Genomic DNA, 23,658 nt, shown 5'->3' on the forward strand with positions numbered 1-23,658 from the left:
TTATTCGCTGCTGATAGGCTGCTGAAGGGCCAGGCAGCGACTTCGCCTCTGCGGTGTTGTATTGTGGAACTTCTCAGGGTTCAAATAAAACTTTTAAGTAGCTTAGCTCACTAGTTTAAAAGCGTTAACTGTTCGTAAACGCTTGCTCATAGTCACTGTAACGTCTTTAGATATTTTCTGTTTAAAGGGAACATTCTAAAGTAACTTAAAGAACAGTTCGTCTCGGACATAAACGAGCTGTGAGAAGCTCTTCGAGGAGCCCGTGGTAACGTAGCGCTTTGACTTCTCTTTCAACAAGTACTAGCAAGTTATTCATGTTTACAGACAATGCTAAGCTACTCAGCTCTTACTTATGCTCTTTTACCCCAAACATCCTGCTTTTCTTTGCACTTCTTTTAGCATTGAGCTAGCTAACCTAGCTAGCTGGCGTGTGCTTTTTCTGGCCGCTAGCTAACGTTAACGTTAGTCGGAACTGAGAATACCCTCAGCTAAGTGACATCTTACTGTCTTCTTTAGCAACTTGTAAGATAACGCACACAACATAGTAAGCTTATCATTTTAAGCAGGAAATCATTTTTTTTTAATTTGTCGTCGACAACAGAATATCTGTCAGCTTGCAGCCTGTGCTTAAACAGTTAGCTCGGTGTTAACATTTAAATTTCTGAGAAATGGTAGCTCAGCTGATGTTCAAATTCCTCCAAAAACCTGTGTGTTTGTACTTATTTTTCACTTTCTCCGTGCAGGTCCTTTAAAAGTTCAAGCAAGTTCGTTATATTTCAGGTTAGTATCCTAACGCACTGCTTGCTTTTGTTTTGAACAGCAAAGTTGTCTGTCTGCTTTTTGCTGTCACTGCTGAACCTCTGTGCTTTAAGCTTGTTTATTCAAGGAGTCGGTTAAGGCGTAGCTCTCTATACATGAGCTCACACAAAAATACAGGAGCGGTGTTAGCAGCTTTGACAGAGCAATGCGATGTATTTTGAAAAACTTAGTTTAGGTTTTTTTTGTTGCACCCACTTAGCACTCACACTTTGGCACAGAGCAGTGGAAAATGAGTAGCCCCTATGCAAAACATACGCCGACCATTGTCCATTTTATTAGCTCCTTTTACCATGTAGTTGCACATTGTAGTTCTGCAATTACAGGCTGTAGTCCTTTTCTGCATACTTTGTCAGACCTATTTTACCCTGTGTCACGATTATTTTCAGGTATTATTTAGGTGCTGGATCATTTTCAGCGCTGCATTGACACTGATGGGGTGGTGGTGTGTTAGTGTGTGTTGTGCTGGTATAAGTGGATCAGACACAGCAGTGCTGCTGGAGTTTTTAAACACTGTGTCCACTCATTGTCCACTCTATTAAACACTCCTACCTTGTTGATCAACTTCGCAAATTTAAAGTCAGACACAATAGTTCATCCATTGATGCACAGTTTGTGTTGGTCATCCTATAGTCCTTCATCAGTGCCCACAGGACTCTATTGGTTGTATATTTTTGGTTGGTGGACTGTTCTCAGTTCAGCAGTGACACATCAGCACTGCTTTGTCTGATCCACCTACCAGTGCAACACACACTAACACGCCTCCATCACCCAATGGTGGTTTTAACAAAGAGGCTGAATGGTGTATGAACTGCTTTGGGACTACGTGTATCCAAAGTTTTTACTATTTTTTTTGCCTGGCATAAAACTGCTTGCACGTGATCCATTAAAAATGCTTCAGCCAAGAACGGCCTGAGATATAAGAGGAACGTATGATAAACAATGATCTTCCCTGATAGATTGTCTGGCTTATGTTGACAGTGTGTGACTTTATATGACGTGATGAATAAGAACAATGCCTCCCTTAAAGGCACTGCTCACCAAACTGGAGCTAAGAGATTAAAATGGAATTCCATTGATTTACGTTGATAAATGCCTGTATAGTTAAATGGTTAAGAAGTCATTCAGAGTAGTTTGATCCATTCAAGTGAAACTTACACACAGTGGTGACGATAGGAACCAGGGGACATATTACAGAAACTTCAGAAATCGTCTGAAATTTTAATGGCTTAGTCACCATGACAGCTTGACACCATGACAGCTTGACAACATGACAACAGTTAGGATTGGACTTATGGTGGAAGCTATTACAGAACAAAAGTTCTTACGTTCATAATCTTATCCTGACTCTTGATGATAAAACAGTATCACAGAAACATCCTGACCAGACAAAATTTTCTAAATTCTGTCTTAACTGTTAGACAACCCCAGAAGTGTATTGACTTCTGTTTTAACCTGTTTTTATCGTTTTATGCAGGCAGCATAGTTCGCTATAACTAGCATAATGATGTTACATTTATCTACAGTGAAAACTGTGCTTTGACTTGGATTTTTTTTTCTTCTGATAGCCTTTTAAAAATCTCAGACACTACAGACATGATCTCCACCGTCCCCTCTTATTGCCATTGTGTGTTAATGTTGATGAAAAATCGTCTAATAAGATGTTACAGTGATGGTGAATAATGAGGAGACAGAGCTAAACATGTGTCTGTTTATTAGGAGGAATAACATTAGCGCAGTCGGCTAAAGCGTTTGGGAAGTGGAAACTGAAACTGGGGAGTGGTGACGCTCTGATTAACAGCACGAAGCGCTGACACAATATTCTTAACTTCAAGTTTATCACACTAGTTTTGTTTAACCTTTTGTACATCAGTAATGGTAGCTGTCTGGCTAACTAACTTGATTATTTTGATTACGTGTTTATGCGTGTGCTCGGTTGCTTAGTAGCAGACATGACAGTTGATTGTCGACTTTGATCGATTAGGTTAAGATTTCCTAACTCGAGATAAGGTGCTGTGAGACAAGATTCCTAAATTAAGATAAGATTTGCTTCTGTAATACAACTTTGTGAAAAATCATAGAGGTTAAGACAAAAAAAAGGAAGTTTCTGTAATACCCCCCCCCCCGATGTCCAAAACATTTAACACCTCTAAAAGATACTTCGCAAAAAATTATTACATTAAATGGTTCAAAATAATTCACGATACAATTTCACAATAGTACACAATAATAGATAAGCTATTGGCATAAAATGCATTTTTCATATTTATGGGGGAGAAGTACATGCAGGGAGGGCATTGTAAGGCAAAATAGTTTTCAAAGAAAATATATATTTTTTTCAGATTTACCACTATTTTGGCATTATTAACATTATAAATACTTCACTGGCTGTTCTGAATAGTAAATAAAATGTGTCTGTCACCACCACTGTAAAGAAACTGGAGTCAGTAAGTATCTTTACAATTCACCACTTCACATCAAGCCACTCTGAATGACTTTGTACACATCATAAAATTTCATTTGTGCAAAAAACTGAAAAAATCAGTGGAATTTTTCTTTTATGTAGTCAAAAAGTAATCGAAATCTCTATGGGTGACAGACTTGATATTGGCCTCAAAGATCCACTGTAAAACTAAAGAAGCAAACATTGGGCACCAAAGATGTCTTGGCCGATTTTATCATCTGGTGAAGCGTTCCTACAAGTAACCTCTGATTAAACCTTGTGATGAAATGTGTCTCTTGTTTCTTGTAATTTATTTTTTTTTTTAAGTCAAGCCCTTCCTTCTTGGAAATAATAAGGATTAATTTGAAAAAACACAATCATTGTATCTGGATGCTGTAAGGTAAATTGTGTAGAAAAGAGGAAGTTGTTTGTAGTCTGTGTGCAGTACATGGCCAGAAGCCCTCGCTGTCTGATGAGTCAGCTTATCCAGTATGTCTCAAGTTTTGTTCAGTGAAGCAGTTTATCTGGGGTCACCTCATTTCCCCATAAGCCAAAAATCAAGTCTCATCTTGTCTAGATAATCAGCAGTTTTTCACTCATAGGTTGTGACATTCTTCACAGCTGTTTGGCTAAGATGACTTAATGTTTGTCAGTTTTATGATATGAATAGGACAGAAGAGCACTTTGGGTGCTCACACCATTATTTTAATAGTTTACTTAGAGATCATACTTTCATTCCTTGATGATTTAAGTCAGTGTTCTTCAATTCCGCTCCAAAGGGCTGGTGTCTGGCAGAGTTTGGTGATTCCATTGCTTACACACACCTGATTCAACTCATCTGTTAAATCTCAGGTTTAGTAGGTGTGCTTGAGCAGGGAAATCACCAAACTGTCGGACATTCGAGTTCTAATACTGGAACTGAACTGATTTAGGTCAGTTTGGATCTAAAATGCTTCAGTAGCATCTCAGCAGAAAATTAGAAAAGGGTTAATTATTTACTGATGCTGTCTAGACCTCTTTTAGTCTTTCAGCTACAATTAGAGTGAATGCATCTCCAGTCGTCCTGTGAAGCTGATTAGTTTACTCACGGATTAGCTCAGTACTGCTGACACATCTTTGTGTAGGCTTGTCAAATGACGCACGTTTGAAAGACATTTGACAATGGAACAGTATTCACCACACTCAACACATCGCAGTTCTGGGAACTCAACCAAAAATCCCTGCCTGTAAAAAGGGATTCGCTATTTATAAGTGAAATGAGAACAGTGGGCCCAAAGTGTGTAAGCTGTTATCTTGTAAGGCGGTGCCTAGTGGATTTGAGCCAAGCGGGTCTTCGGGGAGGGGGTGGGGTCATAAATGTTTGTGTTTTCCCTTATGGATTTTAGAGAGAAAAATTCTGATAATGAGTGAAATCGATATAATGGTCCAACAGTCTCTAATATTGACTTATGTATTTTTAGATTTATATATGTTTTTATTTTGGGCTTTGTTTACCTCTTTTTTTGCTTATTGTTCATTAGTTCTCTTCAGAAAAAGCTGGTTTCTTATTATATGTTATTCCCATGCTAACAATGAGGTTCACGTTTTAAATATTATCTGTTGGTGGTTACATGAATTTTTGTGTTCACGTGTGGCAGTTTAGTCTGAACTGCTGCCATATATTTATACATGAGTGTCTCATATTTTGGTCCTCAGTGGCACGCTTGTCCAAGGTTTAGCGCTACCATGGGGAGATTGCCTCCTGTTTTTCTCCTGGCAGTGCACACACCAAAAAAGTGTGCGCTACTGTAAGTCACCCTGTAAAGCGTGAAATAATAATGGAAAAGTTAGAGCATTCGGGTGCAGAAGTCACATATCTTCACTAGACATGTCCTTCACCAATGTTCAACACGTTGCGTGCAGCTTCACATTTCCACCCAAGAGGTCTCCAAATCCCCAAAACTTACATAATATAGCATTTATGCGTGAATTAAGTAAGCAGAGCTTTAGAGTGATGTATTCCAGCTCGCTAGTGTGCAGTAACTAAGCCTAGAGTTGTCCAAGTTGAGTAAAAGCATGCGGTATATGAGTCTAATACAGTCCTTGGATTAAAACAGTTGAACCACTGGGGAAGGGGTCTCTTCTAAGCTTGCTTGGTGTCAGTGCAGGGAAATGGGGTTTGGGTTTCATTGGCGTCGAGTCCTCTTGCTCTGTCCTGTAGTGTTTACATTCTGGCCTGTGTAATCAGTGCTGTTTGTGTTGATCATACACACTCTGTCTCAAGTGGACGCACTGCTTTGATTCAGCTTGAGCACACACAGTCTGCCATGGTGAGGGACTAACACACACGCACATACAGCCTTGCATGTGGCCGCTGCTCAGTGGGTGTTGCCATGGCATTACGCACAGAATGAGGCTTCACATACGGCATCTTGTGTTCTCTTCACAGAGAGGCCCGGAAGACTGCCCTGGATAAAACACACACATGCACACATGCACACACTCCAAACCAAACCCATCGAGACAGGGAGCCTGGATCTGTGACATCTTTTTACTTTTTTGCTGGGACCGTGTTCCACCGCGCTCAGAAGACTCAGGCGTTGGAAGCCAACAGAAACACTTTATTTGAAGTTTTTTTTTTCTTTTTTTCTTTTTACTTTTAAGCACCTTACAAACATTTTATTTTTCTCATTTGTTGGACTTTCTTACGGATCTAACTGGGATCGCTGTGTTTATTATGCACTTCAATGGCTGCGAGTGGCTCAGTGGCTAGAATGGGGGATGAGGAGAATTCCTTTCATGTTTGCTACAGGTAGGCACATCAGTATCATTTCATGTTGCTTTTAAAGCAGTTTGGTGTTCGCTCTTATAGCTGAATGAAAAGCAGCTGGTTGTAAAGTCGGTCAGAGTTCTTGGTCTTACAAAATACCTGTTAAATGGTAGACCGAAGTTTAGCAACTGAAAGTTACAAGTAAAAGTGAATGTTATTGGATTATTTATTGTTATTAGAGAGTCTTTTATTTGGTCTATATTAGGGATGCACCAATCACAATTTTGTGGCTGATTCCGATTTCTTTATAACCAAGTTTTTTTTTTTTTTTTTTTATTTGCTATTTAAAAAATCAGTTGTCTGTTTCAGTAACCTAAATCTAATACAGTGCTCTAAAGTAAGAGGAAACTTGCTGTTTAACGCAATGCCTCATGCATAATAACAGCTGTATACAAAAGTCCGAACACCCCCAGACAAATGACATGTTCTGTTGTATTTTCTTAGTGAAAATAAGTTCACACAGCGTCTACAGGGAACAAACTCAAAGACGGTATTTTTCTGCACGTACAATGCACAACTTCTGTTTATTTACCAAGTTAAAAATATTGGGAAAAATAATAGTATAAAATGTCACAGTTTTTGCACGTGCCACATGTTATGCTTTATCTTTTTCCCAATATGTTAAATTTAGCAAGTGGACAGTAGTTGTGTATTAAAAAGAGCAGAAGTATGCTCTTTGTGGAGAAACGTGTTAACATATTTCCACTTAGAAGATCAACAAAACATTTCATTTGACTGGGGGTGTTCAAACTTTTGCATATGACTGCAACACTGTAACAAATGCTGCAACATTTTGGTGTAAGTGTAGCAGAAGCATTCAAAAACAGTGCAGGTGCACTAACCTGCTTCACATTATTTACAACATAGAATTACCACACAGATCCACCAAAATCAAAGTAATAAATTGGCTGACTGCTAATTGTGTTTGGAATTGATTGTAATCTTACCCAGTTCCAATTGTGCTTCCCTGTGTGCTTTCAGACTTCTAGGATGAGTTTGTTGTTTAACCAGGTTCTTTTTATCTGTTTCGGAAGTGGGCACTGAGAAACTATGAAAGTTTGCACACAGTAAAATAGTTGTCAGATTTGCCCTTAAATGCTGCTGACTGAAACAGAGCTGTATGTCAGGGCTGCTATTGTGGCAGTAACTCTATTTGTGTTGAACCTGTTGACAGCATTACTATGAGCATTAGGGGAGGCAGGTGTGCCACTGAGAGCAGAGCTCTTTTCAGCTTCCTCAATATTTAATACAGCACTGAATCATTTATGCTTTATTTCCCATTGTGTGCCCATCTGGTGAGCCTTCTCAGCTGCGGTTTTTGGCTTTCTAGTGTAAGCAGCTGCAATTCATGCAAACCTTCCTTTATGTTGGCCTGTATTGATTGTTTGAAATGGTTTCAAATTTCCCTGTCAGACCATCAGAGCACCACAGCAACAGTGCAGTCTCTCTGAAATCGAGGATCGTGCCGGCTGAACAGACATAACTGTTTAGCAGATTTATTTGTCATTTGTTAGCCCATGGAAGGGTCAAAAAAGTTCACTTGTTAACTTGTAATAATACAGTTCGGAGTGGATGATTGGTATGTGGATTTTTTTTTATTAGTAGTATTGTTGTTCTGTGAAGCATGTAAAAATCAATTGAACTGGCTCACACTTGCAGTGCAGTGCTGTCATACGAAGTAGTGTTTGAGGCGCTTAATCTACAGGCATTGTGTGGAGAATAACTATTGAACTCCAGCTCAGTTCCAATTATGTCAGAATACAGTTCAGTCATCTTTGTTTTGCCCAATATCATTCAGGTTGGTTTGATGTGAATTGAACCACTCTTGAGAAACTTGTTTAGTCAGAATTGTTCATAATAGTAATGATAGGAACTGAAGCCTTTAATAACTCTAAAAGCTACCTCACAGAAAGATATTACATAAAATGGTCAAAACATGTTGCCTGATGTCTTGAATGTTGTTATATAATTATTTAGAGATATGGTTTTGCCCTAAAATGTTTTGTTAAAAAATACATTCATGGGCATTTTAAGGCAAAATGGTACTTAAAACTTACTTTTTCTGATTTATCACTATATTACTATTATTAACATTGAAAAAACTCAAGCACGTGTAGGTTCACCAGTGGTTTTGGATAGTAAATAAAATGACTATGTTTACGCTGTAGATGGTTCCTATCACCACCACTGTAAAGAGTCAGTAAGTTTCTCTACAATACATCATTTTACATGTTTTTGACTTTACTGACATCTCAGTGATTGAATTACGCACAAATTAAAGGGAAAATGGTGGAATTCACCTTTAAAAGGGACGGATATGTGTGATCCAGGCCCAGGAACCAATCAGATTCTACTAAATTCTTTTCTAAAGCAAAGTTGTGATATTGGTGATATTGAACCAGTACCAGTAGTCAGTCATATAACCCAGGTTTCAAGTAGATCAGGTGCATGTATAACAGACTTGTGTGCTACTTTCACTGTTTAAGAGCTAAAGGAGAGCAAGTCACTGAGTCTAGTAAATCTGTTTGTTGCAGTTTCCTTATATGCCTTCTCCTTTGGAGTAGGTCGGTAGCTTAGTCTTTGTCTGTTTAGCACATTCTCTTGATTTAGTATCTCTGTTTAGTGTAGTGTCTCAGTTTAATGGTCTAACTCTGTATGTTCCCTAATCACAGATTACAGAGGAAAGTTAAGACTCAATCTGATTAGCCGAGAAAACGCTGTGTGCGGCACTTTCTTTCAAAGCCAGTCGCAATTTGTGCCCTCCAATACGGAACAATTACAGCTCCACATGTAGACAGAATATATTTTCTTAATATTGTGCTTCTTACTAAATCTTTCTAACTTGCTTTACATTAAGTTTTATGTGATCTTACGTGTGAGACTCTGTTGGACAGGCTGGTTTGTGATGTTTGTGTATCGGCAACGGCTAGTCTTAGCCAGTATACCCCCCGTGGAAACCTCGTCAGGGGTCACAACCCAGTCCGTAAAGCTGGAAAGAGCAGTTCAAACGCAGCGGAAGCCCTTTAGATGCCCATCAGATGCGCCGTGTGCTGTGATTGTGTGAAAGGCAGCAGGTAGGCGCTGTAGCATAGATGAAATAATAGTCAAGGCTAATTACTTCTTAGTTTAGTCATCCAAAGAGTTGAAGTGATGAGGAGATTTGGATTTGTGAAGGATTTGAAAGGATTTGGATGCAATGGACAAATGGTTATGACAAACTACTGACAGGTTTGATTACTTTAGTGACAGATTTCTATATATAATTTACAAAGCAGGAGGATGAGTTGAGTTTCTGGTCACATATTCAGATTTGTGTGTAACTGAAAGAAATTTTCAAGGGAAAATCACAGATAGCTCTGCAGTTTAACCAAAGAGTTGATGTTATTGTATGTAAAGTGGAAGTTGCTGTACAGTCTCTGGATTTGATGTATTGTTGTTCAGTATAAGTTGTCTGGTAAATGTTCTAATGGCATGTCATGAGAGATCCTCTTAATATAATAATCCAGTCGTGCTCTCGGGTCTCGCTAAGAAGTAGGCGCACTGTTTACTAGGGCCCAATGTATATGAAATTTTGTGGCCCATACCAATTTTAAGTGGCTAACCAAAAATATTACAGATAAATTTATAATTATGTTGCAGATTTTAATTTTATAATGTAATAGTTTAATGTAATGTGATTGTTAGTTCTCAGTTGTCATGCTTCTTATACTCAAATAAACAACAGAATCCTCAGTCATAAGTTATATAAATTTTGTAGCACTGGGCTGGAGGTATCCCATAATTCTTTAATTTTGCTTTCTGTTAATTACCTCTTATTTAAAAAAAGGGGAGGGGGTGTGTGTTTAATGTTATGTCAAAGGATAGGGTTTGGAAACATTTTACGTTTTTGTTATTAAGAGCAGAGAAAAGTGACAGTATAATAACTCAATATTTTGGGTTTGAAATCGACACATGGAGGCCCAAGTATTTATTTTATTCTTTAATTAGGAATAACTGTTGGGACCTACTGTTTGGGACACTACTCTGGTTTATTAGCGTGGTAGAAACCTTGTTTGTATTTTAGTTTTCATTACTCGTTGAGTAATACGGAGACATTCTTCTGGTGTTTTGTAGAATAATTACAGGTTCCAAATATGGTCACTCAGCTGAGTTAAATGAGTTGTCGACATTGGCTGTTAGTTTCATGATCTCTCTGCTGTGCTCTTCAGGATGGAGGCCTCCTGTCTGGAGCTGGCTCTGGAAGGGGAGCGCCTGTGTAAGGTGGGCGATTACAGTGGAGGGGTGTCATTTTTTGAAGCTGCCATACAAGTGGGAACTGAGGACCTGCAGGTGCTGAGCGCCATCTACAGCCAGTTGGGCAACGCCTACTTCCATCTACACGACTACACTAAGGCTCTGGAGTTTCACCACCATGACCTAACACTAACCAGGTATGCACACTCATTCAAATCCACATATAAAACTGGTACTAGTACTCTAATTCATACAAACATGCACAAGTACACTATGTGGCCAAAACCTGTGAACACATGATCATCATATCCCTATGTGCTTATTGAACATCTTATTACAAAATCATAGCAAGTAATATGAAGTTATACACAAAATAACAGTGATACCTGGAATATACATACTGACCATAGTCAGAAAATCAAATTAAAGTATTTACATTTGCATAGACGCTTAGACTCCACACACGGATACACTTACGTGTACATTTGTGCATTTATCCAGTTTTGTGAAAGTGACCTCGCTGAGAGCGAACTTTTAAACTAAGCATAAAGAGCATTGCTTAATGTGTCATGTTTGGCTTGCATTTCAGGACAATGGGAGACTTGCTGGGCGAGGCCAAAGCCAGCGGTAACCTGGGGAACACGCTGAAAGCATTAGGGCGCTTTGATGAAGCTGTGGTCTTTTGCCAGAGACATCTAGACATCAGCAGAGATGCTGGAGACAAGGTCAGGACGTCACACACAGCACAAAAGAGCTCATTTCTTCAAATGCCAGCCTATTTTGGAGTGTGAGATAATAGTGTACCCAACAAGTGTTTGGACACTTTAAGCCTTGACTTATGGGTAAACTTTAAAGTCCTCTAGGTTTCTTTTTTAATAATCATATTTGAGAAAAACACCAATTTTATTATCACACTGATGGCAGAGACTTTGGCCCAATCCCATTTCTAATTTTTACCCTACCCCTTGTTTTCGAGTGCCACCTTGCCCCTTGGAACTTAGTTACAAGTTGTTGTGGTTGAAATTTTACGAAACAGGACAACCCTCAAATAAAAAAAGAACATTACTACATTAACAGGCTACTAGCGGTGCACTGTAGGTGATCCTGCCAGTCTGCAGTGATAGCAGAGGAGGGTAAGGTTCAGCAACCTCACTGCTGGTCTTTAGTTAAATTTAGGGCATCATAGGCCTTTGAAGAAGGGGGGATGCGATAATTATTTATTAATGCCCACTTGTAATTCTTCGGTGATATGTAGCTGAAGTCAGCTATTCTCCAGCTACTTGTTTGAATTTTCCCGTTTCACCTTAAACGGAGCAGCAGTTACATTCTGGTGCTTCAGGCATCAGAACTGCTGGACTATTTAAGGTGCAACGGGAAATGTAGCTAGCTAGCTACCGAAACATTAGCATACTATTAACAATTTTTTTATGCTTGTTATGAAGAAAAAGATCACAATACATTAAAACATTAAACTAAGATAATAAAATGACATTGCAATTTCTAATGAAGAAAATACTTTCTTTGGTCGTTTACACAGCCATCTTGCCGGTTTTTCCTTGGTTGTTCTCCTAACACTCCGTTTGGAGTGAGCCTCTGAAAAACCTTTGTTTGGACGGCCATGCAGCCCTAACACTTCGCCCTACCCCTCCATCTCAACAAAAAACGGGACACCCTACCCCTAGGCGTGATTGCACAAAACGGAGGGCTAAGATCTAAATGCTACAGGCAAGGAGTGAAGTGGCATTGGGCCTTTGTATGGAGAAATCCTGGAACCTGAAAACTCAAGCCAGACTGCACTAAAGCTCCCTCACTATTTTCAGTCAGGTGAACATAGGAGTACAGCTGTATGACCGTGTTTTTTTTTTTTTTAAATTAATTAATTAATTAATTATGTTGGCTGAGGAGCAGTGTTTCTCTGTTTGATACTTTAAAGACACAACAGCGTCTTTAAAGCAGTACTATAAAGCATAGAAGCTGAAGCATGAAAGGCTGTTTTTCTTAGAACGCTGAGCTTGATGTTCGATGAGCTTGTGTTCACTGACGGAATCATAAACTTGGAAGTGTAAAAGGGTATTTTGGATGCAAACCTGCAGAAGTCTGCCAATAAACTGCTCAAACAATAACGATCTGAAAGATTACTGCCACATTTCGAAAAAATACTTTGCCAGAAAGAAAATGTCAGATCTTTTTGGGGAGACTGTACGTGTGATTTTAGTTTTACTTCTCGTGCGTGCAGCACCAGCAGATTGAACATGTTGAGCATAGTCGGTGTTTGAAAGAACATTTTTCCACTGTGTGAAAATGAATTATTTAATTTGCTATCTTGTGAATCTTGAATCTTGTGATATTTTTTGTTTTTTTTTGCATTCCTGACAGTTTTCACATTTGTACTTGGTGCATTTTGTAAACACCTTGATAATGGTTGGTTGTATCTTGGCTGATCTCTTGGGCATTGTTAAACATGCTGGCACAGTTAAGCAGCAAAAATCGCCTATTGTTGATCCAAACTGTTGACGCTGTGATGATGACATTGTCAAATTGGCTAACCCTAGCGCATGATGCCTTATTACATGTGAAGTATATGTGATGTCTTTATTGCTGTGGCAGGTGGGGCAGGCCAGAGCTCTGTATAACTTTGGGAATGTGTACCATGCTAAAGGAAAAAGCACCTGCAGGAATGACTCAGAGCCTGGAGACTTCCCTGAGGAGGTCACCACTGCACTTAAAAAAGCTGCAGAGTACTATGAGTAAGTCTGCTGTGTGTGCGTGCCCATATACCTGTGTTATAACATTTTAATAATGTACTGATTATGCAAATTCCACACCATAATCCTGTGTTTTTTGAACCAGTCCTGAGGGCTCCACAGAGAGGCCAAGTTTATTTATGCCAAATTTATAATATGCCAGCACACCTACCCCATGTATTCAGTGTTCTATCTCGCTTAGTTCAGGTGTGTTCAGGAGCTGGGGTACCCTGAGGACTAGTTTGAGAACCACTGTCTTAATCATTACATCTACTCTGTGAGAAATTTGAGCTTTCTGGAAGTTGCGGGCAAATTACTATAAGGGTAATGAAGGACCAGTGTATTTTAACTGACTAGCGGTGTGCTGTTGCAGGGCAAATCTGTGCATTGTGAAGGAGCTTGGAGACCGCGCGGCTCAGGGGCGCACCTGCGGGAACTTGGGAAACACTCACTACCTGCTGGGCAACTTCCGAAGTGCCGTGGCCTCACACCAGCAGGTGAAGCCTCTGTTTTATGAGGAGTGACCATGAATTTTAATTTAATTTTTTTTTTTGGGGGATGATGGATTCTCAGTCTGATTCTTTACAGCCAAATTGGATGATTATTTTGATTTTTTCCACTCACACTGTGACTTGCAATATAAACAACACCATTTACTTTTTAATGGGCCAAACTGGCAATTAAAATTGCCTATTTAAAAAACACCAAATCAAATAAAGTGCTACATTGAAAGTAAGAAGTAACAGACTGTTTAACACAGTGAGTCATATTATTATGTTACAACATTTGGTGCAGGTGTAGCAGCAGGATTCAAATACAGCTGTTTACTGATTGCGTGTTTTGAGGAAAAGTCTGTGATTTTTTTTGTGTTTTGTTTTTTGTTTTTTTTAACACTACTCTTAAAACATTACCACCAAAGGATGCTTTACGGCTCACTTGTGGTCCACAGCCCGTTGGTTTAGAAAGCCTGGTGTAGACTAGTAGACAAGTGTAGAGTGGTACTGATTTAAATATTTAACATGCACCAGTGTCTACTGGAATGTGAGGGGTATTGAATGAACTACACAGGTGTGGTTTTATTATTATTTCTTTTTTCCAGCGGCTCCTTATTGCTAAAGAGTTTGGTGATCGGGCAGCAGAAAGGCGGGCGTACTGTAACCTAGGGAACGCCTACATCTTCCTGGGGGAGTTTGAGAAGGCTGCTGAGCACTACAAGTAAACCAACATTCTTCCCTTATTTTACTTATTGACCCATTTATTACCCAAACCAGTGTATTATACTGATTCCAGGGTTATTAGGTTTTGAATGTATTTTTAGTCAATTATTTTGTGTGGGGTTTTTTTTTGTACGCATGTGTTTGTTTTTTTTTTTTTTCACATTTCACTTTTTTTTTCTTTTTTTTCGGTTTAGTTATATTTTTAGTTACATAAAATCAAATCAAACACAACAGTAGACAGACCTCGGCTTGGCTTCAGCTTTCCTTAACCTAACCCTAGTACTGTTGTTAATCAGATTCAAATTTGACAGACATATCTGCCATGTTTTCAACAGTGATATACTCCATACTTATGTTGTAGTGATTACTTTATTCTAGTGGGATTTTCTGGTTTGTGTTGTGGACTTTATCCTGTGTTGGTTTGGTGATATTTATTCCTGTGTGTTTGTGTGGTGGCTATCAGGAGAGCTCTGCAGTTGGCAAGGCAGCTAAAGGATCGGGCAGTGGAGGCTCAGGCCTGCTACAGCCTTGGCAACACCTACACACTATTGCAGGACTATGAAAGAGCTATTGACTACCATCTCAAACATCTTATCATTGCTCAGGACCTCAGTGACAGGTACACACACACACACACACACACACATATATAAAACATATACTATATATATATACTATATATATATATATATATATATATATATATATATACACTGTACAATATGAGGGGCCGTTCGAGTTTATTATGGGTGGAGTGGACGAAATGTGAGGTTTGAGTACAAAACTATGTACATCTCTTACCTAGGTTACAAAAATGATGTACTGAAATGGCTATTTTCAGTATCTTTAAAGGACATATATTTTGCAGCATTTGTGGTCCTCATAATGTTGGCTTTGCTCTCTAGCACTAGGGTGGGTCTTGCAAAAACAGTGCTAAATATTGCTTCACATCTGAATTTCTGCTAGCCTGAAGTTGCATTCTTATTTGCCAGCTTTTTGTTCTTATGTTCCGTTTTACCTTTAATGGAGCTGCATTTGCATGCTGGCACCTGCACAGGCACCTGGATGTAACTGCAGCATTCAAGGTGGAATGAAAAGTTTAAATAAGAAGCCAATATTAGCTCTGTCAAATTTCTCAAGTCATTTATTTCATATGTGTGCCTCATACACTCGTGCCTCCAACCGTCAGACGCTGCTGAAATATGTAAAATGTTATAGTCATTCACGATTCAGAACTTGCTGACCCACAGCTTGTTGCACGAACAAGACCCTGAAACTCTGATGCAGCTGACGAAATTGAGCGTTAGGAGAGGAAGTGCAGCAATCTCTCTGGTGTCCATGTTAGTGTAGGATTAACCCCAAAAGACTGGTCATTACTTTGTCTGCTTCCTCAGAACCAGAGTGAACTACTTCATCCTAGTCTTATTGGATCTTTGTGCAATTTTTGATCACAAGATTTTAATCCACTGTGTTGAATACTGGGTAGTAATCTTAGGCTCTGAGCTCTGCGTTATCCTGTATGTAAACGCAGTCACTAAAGTAGCTTTTTATCATTTAAGAAATATTGCTAAAGTTGGGCCTTTTCTATCTCAGAGAGATGCAGAGTTGCTTACTGTAATGTTTTTCTTACTGGGCTCCCTAGGAAAATAATACATCCTCTATAGCTCATACAAAATGCGGCAGCACGCTTTCGAACAAAACGAAAAGAGAGATCACATCACTCCCATTTTGAAAGAACAGCACTGGCTAGCTGTGTCTTTCAGGATGGAATTTAAAGTTCTGCTACTAGTTTTAAGGCTCTAAAAGACCTTCAAGCACCAGCTTACATAACAGAATGTCTGTCGGTTTATGTTCAAGCACGTAATCTTAGATCTGCAGATACTGGCCTTCTGTAAATACCTTCTATAACATGGAGAGGCCTCTTTTGGTGATTATTCATCTAAACTGTTGAACTCAATTCCACCTTTTATTAGACAGTCAAGCTCAGTGCTCACTTTTGAAAAACATTTAAAAACGTATCTCTTATCTGTGTGTGTGTGTGTGTGTGTGTGTGTGTGTGTGTGTGTGTGTTTGTCAGGATTGGTGAAGGCCGTGCCTGCTGGAGTTTAGGCAATGCGCACACAGCACTGGGAAATCATGACCAGGCCATGCACTTTGCGGAAAGACATCTGGAAATCTCTAAAGAGGTACAGCTCAAACTCTTACCAAAGTTCCCCAAACTCTTTCTATGACAGTAGAGAAAGAAGTATCTGAACTCTTAATGTTAACATAGGTCTGTATACTAACTGTGCTTTGGTATTAGCTTCTAGTCTGTAGCTCTGTGCTATTTTGACCATTATTTGTATTCCTTGTAGTAAGCTGCATGATGACCCAGCGTCTCTAAGATGTAGTGTTGTATAAACATAGACTGTGCTTTATTGTTTTCATACTGAACATCTGATACAGTATAATTATATTATAGTACATTTCTGCACATCACAAATACATTTGTAACACAGTCAAAATGTACGTTTTCAGAATTTAAAACTGAATGTAAGAAATGCAATATGTGTGTTTGTTTAGACCGGAGACCGCAGCGGTGAGCTTACTGCCCGTATGAACGTGTCTGATCTCCAGATGGTCCTTGGCCTCAGCTACAGCACTAACAACTCTGTCTTATCTGAGAACAAAGAGATCGACTATAACTTGCACGGTGAGATGTTAAACTAATACAGTCATATGCAAATGTTTGAACATCCCTGGTCAAATTACATGTTTTGTAGAAGTGAAAATAAGTTAACACATCCTCTACAGAGAACACACCTAAATATGCCATTATTCTGCTCATTTTAGTGCAGATTTGCTAGTGTTTTAGTTTAACATATTAGGGAAAAACAAAATGTGTTATGATTTTTCCACAGGCCTCATTTGATGTTTTATTTTCATATAGTATGTTAAATTCAGCAAACATACAGTATTTACGCATTAAAATGTGCCGAAGTATGTTCTTTGTTGAAGTACTTATTTCCACTTTGAAAATCAAACAACAAATAAAACACATTTATATAAGAGAAAATGGAAGGAAAATGTGTTTAAACTATGTAGGTATTATGGGTTTATTTGTTTTTTATTTATTTAGTATTATTTTTAAGAAAATGGCGTTTAAAAAAAAAAAAAAAAGAGAGAGAGAATGGTACAGTGCATAGATTGCTAACAGAAGTTGGTTGTTTGTCCAGGAGCAAGGCCCAGGATGAGCAGGCGCCACAGCATGGAGAACCTGGAGCTAATGAAACTTACGCCAGACAAGCTCAATGTAAGTGTAGCCGTTAAGTAGTGACTGACACAACACACCTGCAGAGATTATGTTTGAGACTCAAAACCATCAACTACAGACATAACACATCAGTTAACCCCCAATCTTCACTGCAGTCAATCTTCACCCCCAAAACCCAACCTCAACACCTAACTAACCCAACTGTAAGACTTACCCTCAAACCATTATAGATCTCTGTCACTTATGACTCAGCATACAACACTTGCTAAGACTGTTCTCCGACTGGCTAGTATCAGTACGTCAAGGCAAATTAACTTGACTAATTAATCAATGACTTGTTGACTAATTAATTAGTGTTGACTAAATGACTATTTGACTTGTTGACTAATTAATCAATGACTTATTATAACATTGTTATACTAATGCTAATTCATGCTAACCTCCTGGCTTCAAAGGACTGTCAGTTGAATTTATGAATTTCCCGGTATCACAAATATGTATCAACCACAGAGATTTAAAGGGCCCATATTGTGTAAAATCAAATTTCCCCTGCTTTTTGGGGTAAAAGAGTTAAATGTAGTATGTAAACATTGTTTAAATATCAAATCAAAACATGCCCTTCACTCTTGAGACCATACAGTTCATAAATGGAAACTAAGCTGCAAAGACAACTTATTTTGAAGCCATTGTTTCTGTGATTTAACTTTTACTATTACGTACATTCACTTATTCAGCCTACAGCCGTTTAGCTCCGTCCATTCAAAGTGAAGGTAAAATGAGAGTTTTAGCCCAGACTGTTTTTTGAATGAGACACAATACGGGGCAACCAATCAGGACGAAGATAACTTATTTATATCAGTCCAAAAGACACAGTAACAACAACAGCTTGTTTAATTCTACGAGGAGGTTGAAAAACTATTATATACCATGACTACAATGACCTGACTGATTGAAAACATCTACAGATATACTGTTCTCCAAAACGTCATTAATCTTAATCTTCACTAACACAACTCTGAGACCAACACAGACCTGATTCAACTCATGAAGGGACTGACAATTTAACAAGTGACCACAGAATACCTTAAATTGTGAAAGGCTGTGGCCATCCAGGATCGGCGTTCAGCAGTCCTGCTTGGTATACATCGAGTACTGATGAAGTTGTTACACTTTTCAAAATTCACATATCAGTTTTATACTTTATATTTAAATTTTTATTGAAGTGTGATGGATAAAAGTGGGGCAGATCAGCAGTTCTTACCTACATCATATCATTTCCTGTTTTGCGCCATGCAGGGTCAGAAATGGGGCAATGACGTCCTCTGTAAGCAATCAAAACCCACGCTGTCCAAGTCCTCCTCTAAGCTGTTCTTTATGAACCGTCTGCGGGGGAAGAAACCGAAGAGTAGCTCCTCTAAAGTTCTTCAGGACACCAGCAACACTCTGGAGACCCCTCAGAGCCAGCCTGCTCATAAAGTGGGTGTCTCTATGCTGTTTACAGATGAGGGAAATAGTTACTGTAGATCACTTTTAGTTACTGTAAGTCACTGTTAGCTAGACTGTCTGACATGTTGATGTTTTAGAACATGTTCTTTGTAGCTTCACTGAGTTGTTTACCATTACTTGAGTATCATTAAAGTCATCTTTTTAAATGTGGAGATCCTAATTCTTTATTGGATTAGCTGTTGAGCCTTTTGATTTGTGAAGGTTTTTGGATTGTGCTGTTTTTGAATTTAAAGCAAAATTCTACAAAATAATAGATGAGTTGTATTCTCTGAACTGAACTCCATTAAATTCGAACCGTCTATGTGCCATTATTAGACGATAAAGTGATCAAAATTACTTTGGAAAAAAAAGTTATTTTTTGGTTATAATTATTTTGAATAAGAGACAGAGAAACCGCTCAATTTTTGACTCGTTGAACTTTGACTCCCTGCAGCGAGTGAGTGCGGACATGTTGGGCGATGAGGGCTTCTTTGACCTGCTGAGCCGTTTCCAGGGTAACAGGATGGATGACCAGCGCTGCTCTATTCAGGAGGGCAGGGCCCGCAAAGCTACTGCTTCCTCTAGCTCCTCTTCCTCCACATCTTCCAGTCCACCCACAAACATGAAGAAATGTGAGTGCTAAGTTCTTTATCAGTAAAGAGACTCATTACTGTAATTTCACCTGATGACCCAACAGTGGGGTGGGAGCATCAACATGTAACTTAGTTACTCACAGAAAAGAAATAAAAAGTTAGATGATTTGGAGAGAAAGTTGGATTTGAAAAGTCACTGAGTACAAACTATGACAAACCCACTTCTAAAAACGCTGAAACAGTATGAAAATTAGATTTAGAAAATTGGGTTAGGAATTGGTTTTGAATTTGATGTTGTTCACAATCTTGGAAAATAAATTATCCTAATTTACTCTTGCTTTCCCCCTGCATATTCCCTCTCCAGCCTTTTCGGAGTCTGCAGTGTCTCCTGGTCAGGAGGCATTTCTGGGTGCTCTGGCGAGCGCTCAGGGCCGAAGGCTGGAGGACCAGAGAGCTGTGGGGAGCTTACCTGGTCTGCGGAGCCTCCAACCCAGTCAAAGCTGTGGCAGCAGACAGGCTGTCCTCAATCAGCTGATGGCTAGCGATGATGCCTCAGAACCAGACGACCAGTTCTTTGACATGCTGGTGAAGTGTCAGGTGAGAGGCAGAATTGGTAACTAGGGTCTTATTATTAGGGACATGATGAATCTATCTAACCAGCTAACAATGTAATAGCCTATTGTTCACTTATATATTTGTACTAAAAGTTGGATCCACACATATTGTGCAGATCAATAGTAAATAGAAAAGGTGGGAAAGAGACGTTTAGTTGTAACAAGGCAACAAGTGTGAAGAGTGACACCTGCTGGAGATTGTCAGTCATGTCTGATTTTATACTTATTAGGTTATTTGTCAGCATCAGAGGGCAGTGGTACGTTATTGCATATGGTAAACCTGCAGTGCAGCTTAACCAAGTTGTCTGCTGTTGCTTTAGTATTGTTAATGTCACCTGTTTAAGTGCAGAGATCCTAATTATTTTCCACTGAACTGGCTGTTTAGCCTGTTCAAGTCCAAAGCTTTTTTGGATGTTACTGTTCTTGGATTCTTGGCATCATTCTATAATGCAATAGATGACTTGCATTCTCACTGTTTTGACTGATTTGAGTTGAAAAAAGTCATAATTGAATCGTATACAAGCCAGTATTACATCATAAAGTGATGTCTTTTTTGACATTTCAGAAACTTGTGCATGAATGTTTAATATAAACCATCAAGCAGCCTGTAATACTACTTGATATGGATGCTGCAGGTTCAGACTTTTTGTGTATGCGAAATGGCACCTTTAGGACTGGCCCGTTTAAAGTATGTTTGCTTATTATAGTTCACAGCGGAAAGCTGTAAGCGTGGTCTTGCATACCTGTGAAAATTCTCACCTTACAGCCCCCTCTGTTCATTCTCTGATTGCCACGTGTTGGTGTGCATACAGTCACTGCAGTTCAGCCACAAGCTCAAGCCTACAGCCTCCCACACTGTAACCAAACCCAGGACCACAGCCAGCAATCGCTATTCATTCAAGTGAGGTGTTGAGGACGCACTGGACTATCTTGAGTGTTAGCGATACAGGAAATGGCTGACAGTGGCTCTGTGACAGAGAAGGTCTTTAAACCCTTCATTTAATATGCTTCTTCACATTTGGATCAGATCACATTCATATTTCACTTGACTGCATGAAAAGCCAGATGTAACACTCTGATAAGACTTAAATCACTAAAAGCACATTCTGAGATGATCACAGACCGCATTCCAGAGATCTTGACCCCTTTCAGGGTCAATAAAATGTTTTTTTTATATCTGTATACGGTTACGTAAGTAGAAATGAGTCTGCTAAGAGCTGAGTAGCAGGTGAGTTGATAAGGAAAAGCAAGACAGAGGATATGCAAGACTGGCGTTATTCAGAAATCTAGTACTTTCTGGCTCTCGGGGATGATTAAAGCGCTCAAGCCAAGCTTGTCAGTTCATATAGTAACAGGATAAATAAAAAAAACGCAAGTAAAAGGAAAATGATGTGCTTATGTGCTTTTCATGCAGGAAAGTAAAATTGGATCTCATCTGGTTAAACTGGGCATGCATTTTAGTGAACAGTAAATGGACCTCTCTTTGTCCCTTAGAATAAAACACGCTGTTTTTTGTTACTGTGTCTTTTAAAACTGATGAATGTAAATTGTCTCTGGTCTGATTGGCTGCTCTGCTTTGTGCCTCATTGCAAAATATTATGTCAGAGTTAACAATTGTTTCTTTCATTGTCTTCCCCATTTTTGACCTATTTCTCTCTCTCTCTTCCTCACACACGCAGAGTTCTCGATTAAATGATCAGAGGTGTGCTCCTCCTTCTGCCCCGGTCCGTGGTCCCACTGTCCCCGATGAAGACTTTTTCAGCCTCATCCTCCGCGCACAGGCCAAAAGGATGGATGAACAGAGAGTTACATTACCATCTGTGCACTGACCATACATACTGTGTGTATGTGTGTATTTGTGTATATATAGGGTGAGTCAGAAGTCAGAAACCACTCAAATATCTGTAAGATGCTTAATACTGTATTCTTGATGGCAGATTTTAAGATGCCAGAGGGGTGGGGTAACATACATCATAGGTACACCCATTGGTCTGGGTCACCAATCTTGCCCAAGTGTTATCACCAATCTCATCGAGAAGGGCTTGTCCTGCTTGTATGGAACGAAAATCTACATCCACACTGGTCTTTTGTGGATAAGGCTGGTTGCCCCTGGTCTAATACATAATGGTAATGATGAATTCAATCTAACATTTAAGGGTCTTTACAGATATTTAGGTTACTGATTTTTGCCTCATCCTGTACAAACATACACATATGGGTATGTATACACATATTCCATGCACTGAGTGCACTCAAAGATGTGCAAACCAAGACGTCTATAGTTTTAATATTCACATTCTAGTTTAGTCCATTGTTATCTGGACCTAATCCCAGAGTGCTTCTGCACTGCACAGTTTAGTCTTTTTCTCACTCCCAACACAACTGGCTCAACTAAGTTGTTCATTAAAAAAAACCCTTTATAAATTTAACGTGTGTTACTGCCAGAAAAACTCACTAAGCTGTGCAGGGTGTTTGTGGACAGGATTGACAGTGTTTTACAGTCACTGGTGTCCCCATATGACATCAGAATCCAATCGAAGCAGAACCAAGCCCAACTGCCAGCAGTGTGCAGTTTGTTTTTTGAAATCCAATCGATGACTCCTGCATTGCTGGCTGCTACAAAATCTAATGCAAACTCCTGTGTGTGTTCAGACAGTTAAAACACAGCTGTACACACACAAACACAACTCTAATTCTGATACAAAATACAGAGTTCAGATTGATGCTGTTGTCGGTCCTGCAGCTCAGCAGTAAAGGTTCTCAGCTCCAGTTTGTCCACTACTGAACAAGACTATACACTTAATAAGATGGTTCTTCAAGGGTTCTTTAGTAAAGAAATGGTTTTATATAGAACCATGAACATTGAAAGATACCTTTGCATGATTACAGTATTTTTTTTGTGTCGTGAAATGTTCTTCAGATTGATGGAGAATGTGCTGTAAAAAGGGTTTAATATAGCACCAAAAAAGTTTGTTCTATTATAACAAGCTTGACATTGTAACAACAGAGAACGCTTTTTGCGCTTTTTGGTGCTACATAAAAACCTTTTTAAAAAGGTTCTGTATAAATCCGTATACAGCACATTCTCCTATCTGAAGAACCCTTTCACGATGAAAAAACCCTTTAATCATGCAAAGCGTTCTTTTGATTTTTCTCAGTTCCATATAGAACCATTTTCTTTACTAAAGAACCATCTTTCTTTTTTTTTTAAGAGTGCACATTTTAACTCTGCTTTTTAATTACTTATTTCGATCAGTGCTTAGGACGGGTTTTAGCTCCTGGAATCCTGGAAATGCTCTTTCTTCGTTTATCAGTGAAGCAGCTATTGCAGTGGTGCTCATATAGCATACAGGATCTTCAGACACTTACATTTGCATTTTGAGGTCAGATTCCAGTTGTGGCATTTTTATTTTTATATTGTAAAAAAGAATACTTATTTCATGAGCACATT

General features: G+C 39.0%; 1 protein-coding gene across 2 annotated transcripts; it reads left to right on the forward strand.

Annotated features, from left to right (window-relative positions):
* The first annotated feature begins 3 nt into the window (after window positions 1-3).
* On the forward strand, window positions 4-23,054 carry gpsm2 (G protein signaling modulator 2). 2 transcript variants are annotated; one of them, XM_036556639.1, is made up of 16 exons: window positions 4-265; window positions 744-780; window positions 5,688-6,050; window positions 10,277-10,498; window positions 10,891-11,026; window positions 12,909-13,048; window positions 13,419-13,542; window positions 14,145-14,260; window positions 14,726-14,881; window positions 16,340-16,448; window positions 16,825-16,954; window positions 17,478-17,554; window positions 18,812-18,991; window positions 19,455-19,632; window positions 19,958-20,190; window positions 21,887-23,054. In XM_036556639.1, the coding sequence occupies exons 3-16, from the start codon at window positions 5,986-5,988 to the stop codon at window positions 22,034-22,036; spliced, it is 2,016 nt and encodes a 671-aa protein (XP_036412532.1). In that variant the 5' UTR covers window positions 4-265; window positions 744-780; window positions 5,688-5,985; the 3' UTR covers window positions 22,037-23,054. The 2 variants fall into 2 exon arrangements, with proteins under 2 accessions (XP_036412532.1, XP_036412533.1); XM_036556640.1 differs by lacking the exon at window positions 4-265 and having other exon boundaries at window positions 566-780.
* The last annotated feature ends 604 nt before the right edge of the window (window positions 23,055-23,658 follow it).

The sequence above is a fragment of the Colossoma macropomum genome, unplaced genomic scaffold, assembly GCF_904425465.1.
Source record: "Colossoma macropomum unplaced genomic scaffold, Colossoma_macropomum, whole genome shotgun sequence".
Taxonomy (NCBI): Eukaryota; Metazoa; Chordata; class Actinopteri; order Characiformes; family Serrasalmidae; genus Colossoma; species Colossoma macropomum.